General features: G+C 39.1%; 1 gene segment (V, D, J or C); it reads right to left on the reverse strand.

The window, feature by feature from the left end:
* Positions 1–10,084: 10,084 nt before the first annotated feature.
* LOC127690732 (T cell receptor alpha variable 23/delta variable 6-like) lies at positions 10,085–10,898 on the reverse strand. The segment is given in 2 exon segments: positions 10,085–10,509; positions 10,649–10,898. Coding segments are annotated over 2 exon segments (477 nt in total).
* Between the last annotated feature and the right edge of the window lie 3,452 nt (positions 10,899–14,350).

Genomic DNA, 14,350 nt, shown 5'->3' on the forward strand with positions numbered 1-14,350 from the left:
AGTCCACACATCAAATGAGGTACAAGAAGAAAGGAGGAGTGGCCCCTGGTTCTGGAAAGACTCAGTGAAGCAGTATTTGGCAAAACCAGAACGGGGAAGTGGGAATGGGTGGGTGGGAGGACAGGGGAAGAGAAGGGGGCTTACGGGATTTTCGGGGAGTGGGGGGCTAGAAAAGGGGAAATCATTTGAAATGTAAATAAATTATATCAAATAAAAAATTTAAAAAAAAAATGCTTCACCTTCCTAATCTTAGTTTAATAAAAATCTGCTTACTTTCTACTTTATTTTTGGTAACAGCTTGCTGTCTCCCATGATTGTGTTGATGTTTTGGTTGCATGGATCATGGGTGGTGTCCTCTTCCTTCTATGTTCATATTGGGGATCTGTTGGTTGGTTGTCGTGAACATGATAGATTCCTTCCTGGATCTCCTCCCTTTATCCCTTCATTTCATAGGTTTTATTATGCATGTGTTCTTATGGGTGATACTACCATTATTCTTCCATTCATAGAGTTGCTTTAAGGATTTTATGCAGTGTTGTATCAGCTGTAAATTGTTATAATTTGTGCTGTCCTAAAAATGTCTTTATTTCTATATGTAATTGAAAAGATCACCTCCAAAATATAGCCATCTTGACTGATAGCTAAGTACTTTTAGACCCTAAAATATATCAGTCTATTTTTTAAATGGCTCCTTGGAGTAGCCTTGTCATTTCTGATGTTTCTGGTTTGAATCTAGTTTGGTGTTTTTCACTTATTGTTCTTAATATCATTTCTTTACAAGTCACAGAGTGGTTCTTCTTTGGCCATGTCTGTTTAGGTTTTAAATGCTCCCTAGTTTGGATCTCCATAACTTTCGCTTGGTTTGAAGACTCTGAAGCTATCATTTGATTGAATATATTCTGTTTTCAGGCTTTTTCTCAACTCCTTCTTCTGTCCCATTGATTCTTGGGTTTGGCCTTTTGGATGTATCCCACAGTCTTGGAAGTTTTTGATATCTTCATTATTTTTCTATATTTTTTTCTGGTTGTGTTGCTATCTCAACCTTGTCCTTCTCTGAAATTAATCCATCTTATCTGTTAATGACACTTTCTGCTGTTGCTTTTTTATTTGATTGGTTCATTTCCAGAGTCTCAGTTTTCTTGCTGACACTTTCCTATATTTGTTTGTGTTGTTTGTTCTGATTTTGATTTTGCAAAATTACTGGCTATTTCATTCACCTTTATAACTTTCTTATTCAGATCCCAAGTTGACTCTTCTAATTGTTCGTATGTGCACTTGACTCTCCCATATGTGGAAATTTATATTGACCAAAGGAGACCTCTAGGTCTTTATCATATATGTGGGCTGTCTCCTTTTCTTTGATATCTATTACTGAGGAGCTTTGACTTTGGGTGGATATCACAGTGGACAGATGTCACAGGTATTTTGTTTTTATTCATTCTGCTTCTAAGTTTTTCTTCCTCTGTTTTTTAAACTTCTGTTTGTCTTATATGATTTCTCCTGGTGATTTGCTTTTGATTTGTGTTAACTATGACTGTTTAGAAGGGAATATATCTGTACTACCAGACATAATGACTTAGCCAAATTTCTAGTGCAGAATTGCTGTAGAAAACACCAGAGCACTTTTCTAAACCTCCCATAGAGTTTAATGGCATTTGGATGAAAATGTACTGATTTCGAGCCAGTGTTTAACCAGTGAAATGAATAAGGAAAGGCAAAGGAGGAGAAGAAGGATCTAAATGGAGAGGGACACACGAGAGTCATGGGTTTGGGAAGTAGGAAAACAGTTGTAAGACTAGAGTCATAGAAGATTTAGCAACAAGATTAAATTGAAGGACAACAGCGTAACAAATGTTAAATGATGCATACTAATAAGGACTGTGAAGTATTCTGGGAAGGACATGGATGATGAATTCACAAAAGCCATGGATACATGTGCAAGACTGGACCTTTCAATATTCTATGATTGACATGAGGCTCCCACCCTATCAGAGGAGCAACATTCTGTTGGTGCTTCCTGGGGGATGAAAAGCCATACTCCTCAGTGGTACAGGTACTGACAAGGCATTTATCTTTGCTCCAATGACTCACTCACTCACGTCCACCCTAGTGGGAGAAATCCTAATTAAGCTCAGTGGGCCACAAATGGAGGATATAAATATAAAACATAAATGAAAACTGATAAGAAAAGATGGGGATTGTGGAGACAGGAAGGATACTCAGGATGAAAGAGAGAATACATGGAAAAGGCAACTGCGGATGACTTGAGAAACAAATTTGAGATTCATTTATTGTTCACTTCTGAAGATTCAGGTCCATGGTACATATGAAGTCAATTAGTCCTTCACGACTTTGTTATTGACTCCTAAACCCTTACTTCCAATGGCATATTTTCATCTTGATTCAAGTATATGTGTAGCATGTTGGCAAATGACAGAGCTTCTTCTAAAGTCCCATCCCTATACTACCCCCACCTCCACCCTCTACTCTCACCACATACATGTATGAGATTTGTGAGGTTAAGAAAGTTTTGTTCTTCTAGACACCAATTGCATTCTGGATCTCACTGTATTTTCACACATCTCAGTACATGAGATGTCTTTATGCAGCTGTCCTTCCCAGTTGCAGGTCAAGATGATCTTCAGCTCTTCAGGATCAGTCCCAGATGCAAAGACAAAGGTTTCTTTGGGGGCATAAACCAGTCACCACCAGCAATTCCAAGAGGTGAACTCCTTATTATTTGTCTCTGACTACTTCACCCATGCTAGATCTTTTTTCTCTGAATGTAACTTTTACAAGGAAATTATTTTTGCTATTCCAGATAACTTTCCTGGGGCATATGCTATTCCCAACTTAAAGAGAAACTGATACTTTATATTATTGTGTTACAAGATTCCCAACTGTAGAAAATACTATACATGTTCTTGGTGATCTATTTTTTAACTGTTTTAAGACATAGTATTATAGAAAGCTACTCATCATAACTGTTCCTAAACTGCATGGACTGAGGTTTTACTTAGAAACACAGTTCTGATGCAGACCACAGATGCAGCATCCACAGTTGGGACCTTCTTGTTCAGGATGTGCAGGTGTGCTTCTCAGTTCAGCTCCCTCCCTCAGATGGGGGATCTCTGATTAAGGATCCCGGTTTTTGTTCAACTTGTTCTGTCACTTGGAACACTGTGCCAGCTCCCAGAGAGCACAGAAATACTTACCTGAATCTTCTAGCTGTAAGGCTGAAATGACAAGGCTGATGGACTTGATGGATTTCTTGAAGACTACAGAATAGCAGCCACTGCTCTCTTTTGCAGTAGAAGAAGAAATTTGGCAAATAAGGAAAACCATCCCTCCATTAAGACGCTGTCTGTACCAGAAAAGATAATAATCAGTCTGACTTGTCTCATATGAACAGTACAGGGTGAGTTCTTCTCCATCCTGCCTGCTTGCTGTTGACTTGACCTGAGTCACTTTCTGGGCCACATTAGATCCTGCAGAACAATCAGAAGGAAGAATTAAAAGCTTATCCTGTGACAGTGTGAACAAAACACTTTTGGAATTGGGCATTTTAAGACCTAGAGATAAACCTGACTGAATACACATTGTGCTGGCTTCTCTCCCAATCCCTCTTGCCCCTTGTGTCTATAGGAACTGCCATATGCCTGGTGATGCTTTCTGTTTGATACCCTTAGTTATACATGATGTATTCATACCAGAGAAAGCCAAGACCACCAGCACACAGAGCAGGCTGTAAGCAGGCATGTGGCACACCATCTTCTGCAGTGTGTCTGCTCCGCCTCAGCTCAGTGATCAGTGTCCCAGTGCCTGACACATACACTGCCTGCATTCTTACATAGCACTTCGAACAGGAAATGGGGTTTCTTAAGATCATAGGCTATAAGTTATATGTAGAGAGAGAAAAGGTGTAGCTCACCACAATCTTTTACTTACTTCCATGTCTTTCTTGTTAGATAAAGGAGGCATCACTTAAAAGGGAGCATGCAAAATCCATGCTGAGAACATGGCTGCTTTACACACATGGGTATTATTCAGTGGGATAATTCAAGGACCCAAAGTTAAATTCATCATGAACTATATGTGATAAGTAATATACTTACAGATCATTGTCATATGTTTACTTCTCTACATCAATTTGCTAATAATGGTTAATAAAGAACAAGTCCTCACAAGTCCATACATCTATGTCCCCATGAAATATTGGAATGTGAAATAATCTTCTTCCCTTAATGAGTGCTAGGGTTTATTTAAACTCTGCAATTAACAAAACTAGTCCTAAATCATGTGGCAAAGGGCAGTCAATTAGAATTCCAGAAGATCCCTTTTGCTTAAGTTATATGAAAATGTAACAGGAACAAAATAATAGTCTATGGAGGTCTAGGAGATACTTGTGTCAGTACAACAATGAGTATCCATTCTGTACACCATGAGGACCTATGTGTGGGTCAGTGGCAGCCACATGAGAATCTAGATGGTGTAGGGTGTGCCTGCAGATCAAGATCTGGAAAGCAAAGACAGAAATAGTCAAGGGTTCCACATGTCAGTCAGTGTAGTTGAGTTGGTGACATTCAGTTTGCAGTGAGTGTCTGTCCCCACCCCAAATAAAAAGGTGGGCAGCAATAGAAGATAGCAAATGTTAACCATGAGCACTGGTTAACAAAGAGAGAGAGAGAGAGAGAGAGAGAGAGAGACCAGACAGATGGACAAACAGATGGACAGACAGAGGGACACAGAGCAGAGACACAGAGACAGAGACAAAGAATAGATAGACACAGAGACACAGAGATAAAGGACAATAATTAAAAACCAAAAATTTGACAAAAATTAAAATTTTTACAAAGGAATTAACTTTTTTTCTACATTCTTTGTTTACATTCCAAATGATTTACCCTTTCCTGTTTTCCCCCTCCCCATAAGTTCCATAAGCCCTCTTCCCTCCACCCATTCCCCAATCAAACCCCTCCCACTTCTCTGTCCTGGTAATCCCCTACATTGCTGCATCAAGCCTTTCTAGGACCAAGGCCTTCTCCTTCCTTCCTTCTTGGGAATCATTTGATATGTGAATTGTGTCTTGGGTATTCAGAGCTTTTGAGCTAATATCTACTTATCAGTGACTGCATTCCATGTGTGTTTTTTTGTGATTGTGTTACCTCATTTAGGATGATATTTTCCAGATCCAACCATTTGCCTAAGAATTTCATGAATTCATTGTTTTTAATTGCTGAGTAGTATTCCATTGTGTAAATATACCACATTTTCTATATCCATTCCTCCACTGAGTGACATCTGGGTTCTTTCCAGCTTCTGGCTATTATAAATAAGGCTGCTATGAACATAGTGAAACATGTGTCCTTATTGCATGCCAGGGAATCCTCTGGGTATATGCCCAAGAGTAGTATAACAGGGTCCTCAGGAAGTGTCATGCCCAGTTTTCTGAGGAACCGCCAGACTGATTTCCAGAGTGGTTGTACCAGCTTGCAATCCCACCAGCAGTGGAGAAGTGTTCCTCTTTCTCCACTTCCTCGCCAACACCTGCTGTCTCCTGAGTTTTTAATCTTAGCCATTCTGACTGGTGTGAGGTGAAATCTGGGGGTTGTTTTGATTTACATTTAAAAGTCTAACATTAATATTCTTTCAGAAGATGATTCTTGCACTCTTACATCGAGAACTCTACATATTGCATGTCCTGAAAGTTTCTATTCTATTGCCCTGAATTATCACTTGTTAAGTTCTGTATAATTTTAATTTACAAAATGGTCATTGATAAGCTTGCCATGTCTCTTTCTTATTCAAGTCTATTTCATGTGCATGATACAAATAACCTGAAGGCACTTAGGGGCATGTTAATGCCATAGGAATTGGTGGTTGGATTTTTGTGTACTACAGCATTTCCATATAGAATGCAATTCATAATCTTTCACTTGCTCTCATTTTCCCAATGGATAAAACAACTCAAAAGAGAAATAAATGAGGAAAGAAAATACAAACAAGGTCTCTGAAAGAGCTCCAGTCCTCTCTATGAGATCAAATGACCTAGGAGCAAGTACATTGGGGGCCACTGTGTGCTATCTGAGGTATACTCCTCTGTCCATGTCCCTGCTGAGAGCTGAGAGCACGTGCCCTGGACTGCAGTCTCTGTGGTTACAGGAGACCACGGGAGCCACAGCAGCCTGGGGAGCTCAGGATGGCACAGCTCTGCCCCTGCTCTCATTCTCCACAGAGCAGGTGGATGCTCTCCTACTGCATAGTCTCTCCCCCTGAGATTTGGATTTGGAGTACACTGGGCTTTAGTCCTGAGCTGGACAGTTGGTCTCATTATAAATACTGCTTTGTCTTTCCTTGTGATTTAATTGACTGCCAATACTTCCTAATGAAGACAAACCTTAAGGTTGGTGGAGAGATAGCTCAACAGTGAAAAGCACTTTCTGCTAATGATAAAGGCAGCAAATTCAGCTCTCGGGACCCATTTGACAAGCTAGTGTTCTGCAAAACCAGCAACTGCAGCTTTTAGGGATTGGACAGAATCTAGACCTTCACATGCACACGTGTGTCTACACACAAGTTTATGTATACACACATATACACATACAAACAAAATTAAAAACTTTTAAAAACAATAAAGCTTAACATTTATGGAATCATAAAAACAAATCTGTCATTCGGGAAAATATGGATAATGGTGTGCTTAATTCAGAAGTGGGAGGGTAGGCCAATAAAGAAAGAGAGGAGAGAAGATAAATGCCAGGGGCCTGCCCCAGCTGGAGCGGGTTGAGCAGAACATAGCATTGGATGCTGGCCCAAAGGCTCATGGGCCCTGGCCTTCCATGACACTTAAATTCTTACTGTTCTTTGCTTCTTTAAGTGCTGAAGATTTAACTCTTCCTTATTGTTCTGGAATTAAAAGCTCAAATCTTTATTACGGCTCTGTGCTTGATTAAGTGCTGGAGGTACTGAACTCTGTCTCTTATTATTTATAATCCTCTGTTCTTGTATAAGTACTTTTATGCAAGAAGTTAACTCTTACTTTATAATTTATAATTCTCTGTGCTTAAATAAATGTTGGAAAACTTAACTCTTACTTTATAAGCTTATTTTATAATTCTCTGGCAATTAATATATGCTGCTCAGCAGTGGAGGATTAAGTAAAAACTGTTCTTTGTTCTTTTCTCTCTTGCCTGGAAGCCCAGCCTCTTGCTAGCCAGGCTAGAGTGAGGTTTGGAGCCCTTAAGTTTTAGTGAGTCAGGAAAAGAAAGTCATGCTAATAGAAAGAAGCTTCTTTACAAAAGGAAATATGCATAGGCATATATACACATTCATACACAAACATGTCAGGCCTGATGACCTGCCTCACCAACTCCACATATATTCATGCATACTTACATGCACACACCTGTACTTACACATGCACATGTCTACTTAGTGGATGGAGAAAACGCCCATGAGCAAGCTCCATACAAGAACAACTTCTTCCTCTTCTTCTTCTTCTTCTTCTTCTTCTTCTTCTTCTTCTTCTTCTTCTTCTTCTTCTTCTTCTTCTTCTTCTTCTTCTTCTTCTTCTTCTTGCTCTTCTTGTTCTTCTTGTTCTTATTCTTCTTCTTGTTCTTATTCTTCTTCTTGTTCTTCTTGTTCTTCCTCTTCTTCTTCTTCTTCTTCTTCTTCTTCTTCTTCTTCTTCTTCTTCTTCTTCTTCTTCTTCTTCTTCTTCTTCTTCTTCTCCTTCTCCTTCTCCTTCTCCTTCTCCTTCTCCTTCTCCTTCTCCTTCTCCTTCTCCTTCTCCTTCTCCTTCTCCTTCTCCTTCTCCTTCTTCTGCCACTTCCACTTCCACTTCTGCTTCTACTTCTGTTGTTGTTGTTGTTGTTGTTGTTGTTGTTGTTGTTGTCGTTGAGTATGAAAAGGCCCTCTCCTTGTTGGTAAGAAGAAACCTGCTGTAAAGGAAAAACACCTGTCTCTTGGTAAGAAGAAACCTGTATTCTCTCTCTGCTCTCTTTCCTCACGGTGCTTGCTCTGCTGCCAAGCTTTGCTCTGCTTCTCTTCTGCTTCTTCTCTTACTCTTCTCTTCCTTCTCTTACCATTCCTAGTTCTTGTAAATTTGTGGGATGCATGATCACATGGTATCCTACTCCTCTTTTTTTTCAAAGGTTCCCAAGTTCAAATCATAAATTGAATAAGAAGTTACAACAGAGATGTTCACATGTGTTTCTATTAAGAGACTATCTAATTAAATATTTATTATCTGTCACTAACTCACAGGTTCATTAAGAGTTTAAAGCAATAATGCTTATGTCTAAGCACAATTTTGTCAAGAGGCAAATCATATGCCTAGTGTCTCATTAGTATTGAAGCTTTGTATAGATAAACCAGACAGTATTTTATTTTTTGTCCTTGGACCTACAATGAATTGTTCATTTTCAGTTTATGACCTTTAGTTATCAGATAACAGTTTCACATTCAGTCCAAATGGAATGCTGTCCCTGATTGTAAATCTGTTTCAAGCCTTCTTTCTATCTTGGTGCAATTAGCTTATGACACATGAAAGTTTACAGACCCAAACTTACAACTTTTATGTTACAGAGTACTCAAAATCACTTGTATAAACTTAGGTATCTATAGAATCACTATTAGTAATTATAGAATCATCAATTTGTCTTTATAGCATTGCTACAAAAGAGCATACCTTCATTGATCCACATAATATCTGCCCAATAAGGTGGTCTGATGCTCAGGAATTTTCATATTGATCTAATAATAACAGAAAAGGAATATCATCAATACAAATCGATCCTGAGCTGAGATTTCTGAAAGCTTTGCAGTTCAAAATTATCCATCACAGCCATGCAATATACTGTGTCATCTGCAGAAGGTCACTTGTATGTTTTCCTAGATGGCTCCTAACAGACAAATACCACTGAGGATGTTTGAAAAACACTTATAAGTATTTATTATTTTGTGTTTACCTAGAGTTACATTACACATATATTTTTAATGAAGCTATTCCATGTGGGCTGGCCATAACCTAACTCATCCAATAAGAAACCAAGTACCAGGCATGAGAAACCTCTTCTGATATGTTGATCATGGGAATCAAGAGGGTCTTGGAAGAGTGTTGGCTATTGATATTGGCCTTGGATCCCAGAGACAAAAGGTAAGTCCCTACTGAGATATCATGCACATTGGACACAGGACATGGATGAGTTAAACTGGATCTGACCTGAAATCCCCATCACTTTAATAGTATCAGAAGGCACTATGCATGCTGCCAAAGGGAAGAGCAATCAATAGTCCTATCTTGATGTGATGCTTATAAAACAATGCACAGCCCTGCATGGTACTTACAAAGGTACAATGGTGGCACTCATAATTTAATGGTAACAAAACATCTCTGATTAGACTTAAAACTGACTAAGGAAGAAGAAAATGAGAGGTCCTTTTGCCATTCTGTGCATAACCATAAAGATTGAAGCTGGTTTTTTAGAAAAAATATTCAAAATTGTATTTGTTCATCTATAATATACACATATGAAGTCACTTCTTTAGTGAAGGTTATGTATTTTCCTTATATGAGTAATTGAATTCTTCTTCCCTTGATGATGTCATTTGTATTATAGACACACCTACATCCTTGTGAAGGCTTCCTGGTTTATATGAATTTCTTGAAGGTAGATGTGGATTTGAGAAGGAAAACAAGAGGAAGTAGAAGAGGTCAGGGGTCATGTAAATCACCACTTTCATGGTCATCAGAGGAAATTAAAGTTAAAGAAAATTCTATGTGATTTCTATCCCAGAAGCCAAGGTCAAATCTCCTGACCCGGGATTGTAACATTCACACATTAACAACATTATTGACAATAGAGTAGGTAGATGGGGCCTTTATAATTTACAGCTGGTACAAACCAACCACACAGAGAGCCATTTGTTCAACCACTCAGAAGGGCAATTTATCCAAACTAGCTAAACACAAGTAAAATTCCAGCTGTTTCTGAGGAACAAAGGGAGACTGGAGAAAAGCAAGCAGTGACATTAGCTTGGACTGTCACCATCTTGAATGAGTCTCATCCTTATATCCAATATTTCTACAAATGAAAATTCCTCTGTATCTCTGTCAGTCTTAGTCCCACAGCAGGGCTCTGCTGGAGCCTCAGCTGCAGGTTTGGGTATGGGCTGCAGGTGTCTGGAGAGCACTGTGCACTTGCTGCACAGAAGTAGGTGGCTGAGTCTCCAGGCTGAGAGTCTGCGATGTGCAAGGAGAGCTTTCTCTCACTTTTACTGAAGAAGATTGTGAATCGTCCATCTTCCTTTTTATTGGACACTGAAAGTATGGATATCAGGAGTGCGGGGCCTTCCCCAGGAAACTGCCTATACCATGGGAAGTAGTCAAAATTGCTGTTTTCATAACTGCAGTTCAGAACTGTGGTTCCTCCTTCCCAGACTGTCAGAGACTGGGGACTTTGTCTCACCTGCTGCTGCTCACGTCCCTCCTTCTGCTGGCCACTCACCCCTGTGTAGAGAAATAACAACTGTTGTTAAGTTCCTAGAAATGTACTTGCTGCTTAGATATCGTGACTTTGCCTGGTGCCCCAATTCTCTCATGCCTCCACATTAATCCCATATCCTCAGGTTTTTCCACTATGACTCACCAGATAAGTGAAGGCCTAGGACTAAAACTGATGCTGTCAGGATCTTGTCCATTCCTCCTAGACTGAAGCTTGTGGAGAACTCAGGTGGCCTTTTATCTCCCACAGAACACTGACTCCAACTTCACATGTGCCTCAGTTCTTTCAGCAGGCTCCACCCTTCACAAACACTTTGTCTGAAGCTCTTTCTGACTTAGGAAGTACTTCCTGTTCTGTTCAAACTTAGTATCGCTGAAAGCAGAGTCAGTATAGTTCTGCCATCATATGTTGTTGGTAAAAAAAAAACTTATGTTGATATAGTCACCAAATATAGCAGTGTGGATTCTCTGAAAGAAAAAGAAGGAGAAAGAGAGAGAGGGGGGGAAGGGAAGGGAAGGGAAGGGAAGGGAAGGGAAGGGAAGGGAAGGGAAGGGAAGGGAAGGGAAGGGAAGGGAAGGGAAGAGAAGAGAAGAGAAGAGAAGAGAAGAGAAGAGAAGAGAAGAGAAGAGAAGAGAAAAGGAGGATGAAGAAGAAGAACAAGAGGAGGAGGAGGACCAATGATCTCGCTAATTTAATACCATTTATAAACATTTATCTATGGAAACTGAGGTCATCATATAAGAGAGTCAGCATATAAACACATACCTATGCATGCATGCTTATTATAGCACCATTCACTGTTGCCAAGATGCAGATAGAAATTAGTCAGACAATAAATGAACAAAACTTTATATCTGAAATGACAGAGTAATACTCAGTCAGAAGGAAATATGAACTTATGCCATCTGTAGAAAAATGAATGTTACTGAAGGACATGATGTTAAAAGCAAAGCAAAGCAGACGTGTAGAGGCACACAACACATATGTGTTATTAAGTGTGAAAACAACAAGAAAATGAAAGAAGGGGAAAAGGAAAATGAAGATGATCTGAAAATAGAAGTTAGACAAATGAGAGCGAAGAGGGGGTCACTCAGAGGGGAAAAGGAGAAGATGGGGATGGGAAGGTGAATATGGGGAAGTCACCTCAGATGCGTATAATAAACTATTACCGCAAACCTACTAACCTGTACAAGTAATGTGTACTAATAATTAGGATATTTGTGATTAAGAAAAGATGAATTTTTCTCCATTCTAGAAGTTTATACACACTCACACACATAAAACAACTTAAAATAAAGTTATTATATATGGGGCACAAATAAGCCTACCAGAGACCACAGGCTAATGAGCACAAAGGCAGAGCCAAAAGTGGGTTACCTCTTTTGGTGTTTGAGTAAATTTGCTATCTACTAGTAAGATAAATGCAATGACCAGAAATCACTGAGAGAGGGAATAAAAATTCACTGAGTTTATATTCTAATCAGTGTCCATCTCGGAAGAAAGCCAAGTGAGGAACCCAAGCTGGAAGAGTGGCAGGAGCCAGAGATGAAGGCTGCTTGCTGGCTTGCTCTCCCTGGCTTGCTCTCCCTGGCTTGCTCTCCCTGGCTTGCTCTCCCTGGCTTGCTCTCCCTGGCTTGCTCTCCCTGACTTGCTCACCGGGGCTTGCTCTCCCTGGCTCGCTCACTGTGGCTTGCTCTCCCTGGCTTGCTCTCCCTGGCTTGCTCTCCCTGGCTTGCTCATCTTATTTTATTTTATACAACCCAGGACTTCCTGCCCAGGGATGACAATGCCCACAGCTGGCTGGGCCCTCTCATGTTGATAATTAATGATGAATATGTCCAGTCATGCCTCCAAGCCAGTAAGACAAATAAAATGGTTTGATTGAGGCTCCCTTTCCCTGGGTATCTATAGTTTGTGTCAAGTTGGTAAAAAATAATCATCACAGCTTGTCAACCTGACATATAAGAAAAGTATTATTTAACCTTAATCTTTATTTACTTGATTCCCAAGACCTCATTTTTGTAACACAACTTAAAAAAAAATCATAGATTTTAAATAACCAGTCTTTTAAAAGTCAAAGACTTTAACATTTAAAGTTTTCTAACACTGGGTTCCTATAAAATCCAAAATAAGTTGGGAACTTCTTAATCCAAGTGGCAAGAACTAGGGCACTCTTAAATACAACAAAGCAAATCCCTGGTGCCTAGCCTTCTTCCCATGTTCCTTTCAGCCCTGCAGCTTCCGCTCTGCAAAACCTACACCATATGTGAGACTCTTACATATCGTCAAGTGGGGCTTACAGAGTGAAGTGAAGCCGTGACCTCCCCAGACCACAGTTTCTATATGTGGAACCTTAGGGGATAACTCCCAGAAGATTGGCTTCAGTTAATCATTATAGCTGATTCTTCAGCCACAACTAATCAAGGTCAATTATCCCAATAAAACACAGGTTTCCTATCCAGATTATTAATTCAACACATCTCATCATTTGTCCCGATCCCAGGTTTTTTCATCTATCCTAAGCTTTATAAACAAAGCCCCATTGTTTGTATTTCATTCAATCATTCTGTAGATTAATGCTCAACTCTCATTAGAGAAACTAATTGCAATAATTTATTATCAATGCTGTGTCCCACTATTCGACCATTTGCAGACAATAAATGTCTGTGGAACGGTCAGCGCTAATGAGACATCTGTAGCACATCCTCTCCTTCCAAAGTTCAAGAATCATTGTCGAATAAAAAGGAGAAAGAGTGTCAGAGGCAGAGGTGCTGGATGACTATAAATAAACAGTGTCTTCTCAGTGTGGCAGGAAAGCTGCCCAGTTGAAGTCACAGTTTTAGTGACCACCTGCACAAGGCCTGTGCAAGGATAAGGCGGACAAAACCCTAGCATGGGCAGCCAACATAAGCATGAAGACAGCAAGTACACTAACCACTGAGCATCTCTTCATGCCCAGAGCATTAAGGTTGGTTTGGTATTTTGGCAATTGTTAATCATATATATTAAAGACAACAATCAATTACAGTATCCCATTACCAGCTATGGTTATGAACCAGATGAACCAAAAAATATATATGCTTCTTTCACTCTAGGGAACTTCAGTGTTGTTATAGTTGTTCACATGTGTTCACATTTTGCATCCTATTAAAAGTGATAGGTTTAATTAATTTAAATTTCATTGTATCTTTATAAAATAAAGATCAGGTTAACTAAATATATCTAAGAATATGCCTCTGGAAAATAAATTAGAAGTTAGCAGGATCATCCACCCTGGAAAGTCTATAGTCTTCAGATACCTGAGAGAGGATAGAAACCCTCTGCCACCTGCACAGGATTCACACCTTCAAGAATGCAGCGTTCTGACTGCTCTCATCCTGCACTGAGGATTTTTATATTTCCTTTCCTCTTCTCTATCATTCTTTCTTTCTTAGGTAAAGAGATGAGGGTTGAAAAGAATAAAAAAGGATATAGTAATATTATAAGAAATTAGGTAAATGGAAATAGATTATTAAATTACTCTTAAACAAAGCATTTTATAGCATAATCTTACTTTGGTAGAAATCTTTTTATTTTAAATCAAAATTGAAATTATATTTTGTTACATTGGTACAGAGTTATATTGTTACAGGTTTAAGGATTTCATTGGTATAAATCTTTATATATTGATACAAAATTTAAAATTAATTTGGTTTCTCTTAGGCATTGTGCCTATGCAACTCATTTAAGAATACAAGTATTAAACACATCTTTCTAATAGCTGCTATTACAAACTGTCTAAAATAATTAAGTAATGTAAGATAGAAGTCAGATAGTCAGTCTCAAGCTCATATTAGATTATAATTT

The sequence above is a fragment of the Apodemus sylvaticus genome, chromosome 8 (genome assembly GCF_947179515.1).
Source record: "Apodemus sylvaticus chromosome 8, mApoSyl1.1, whole genome shotgun sequence".
NCBI lineage: Eukaryota > Metazoa > Chordata > Mammalia > Rodentia > Muridae > Apodemus > Apodemus sylvaticus.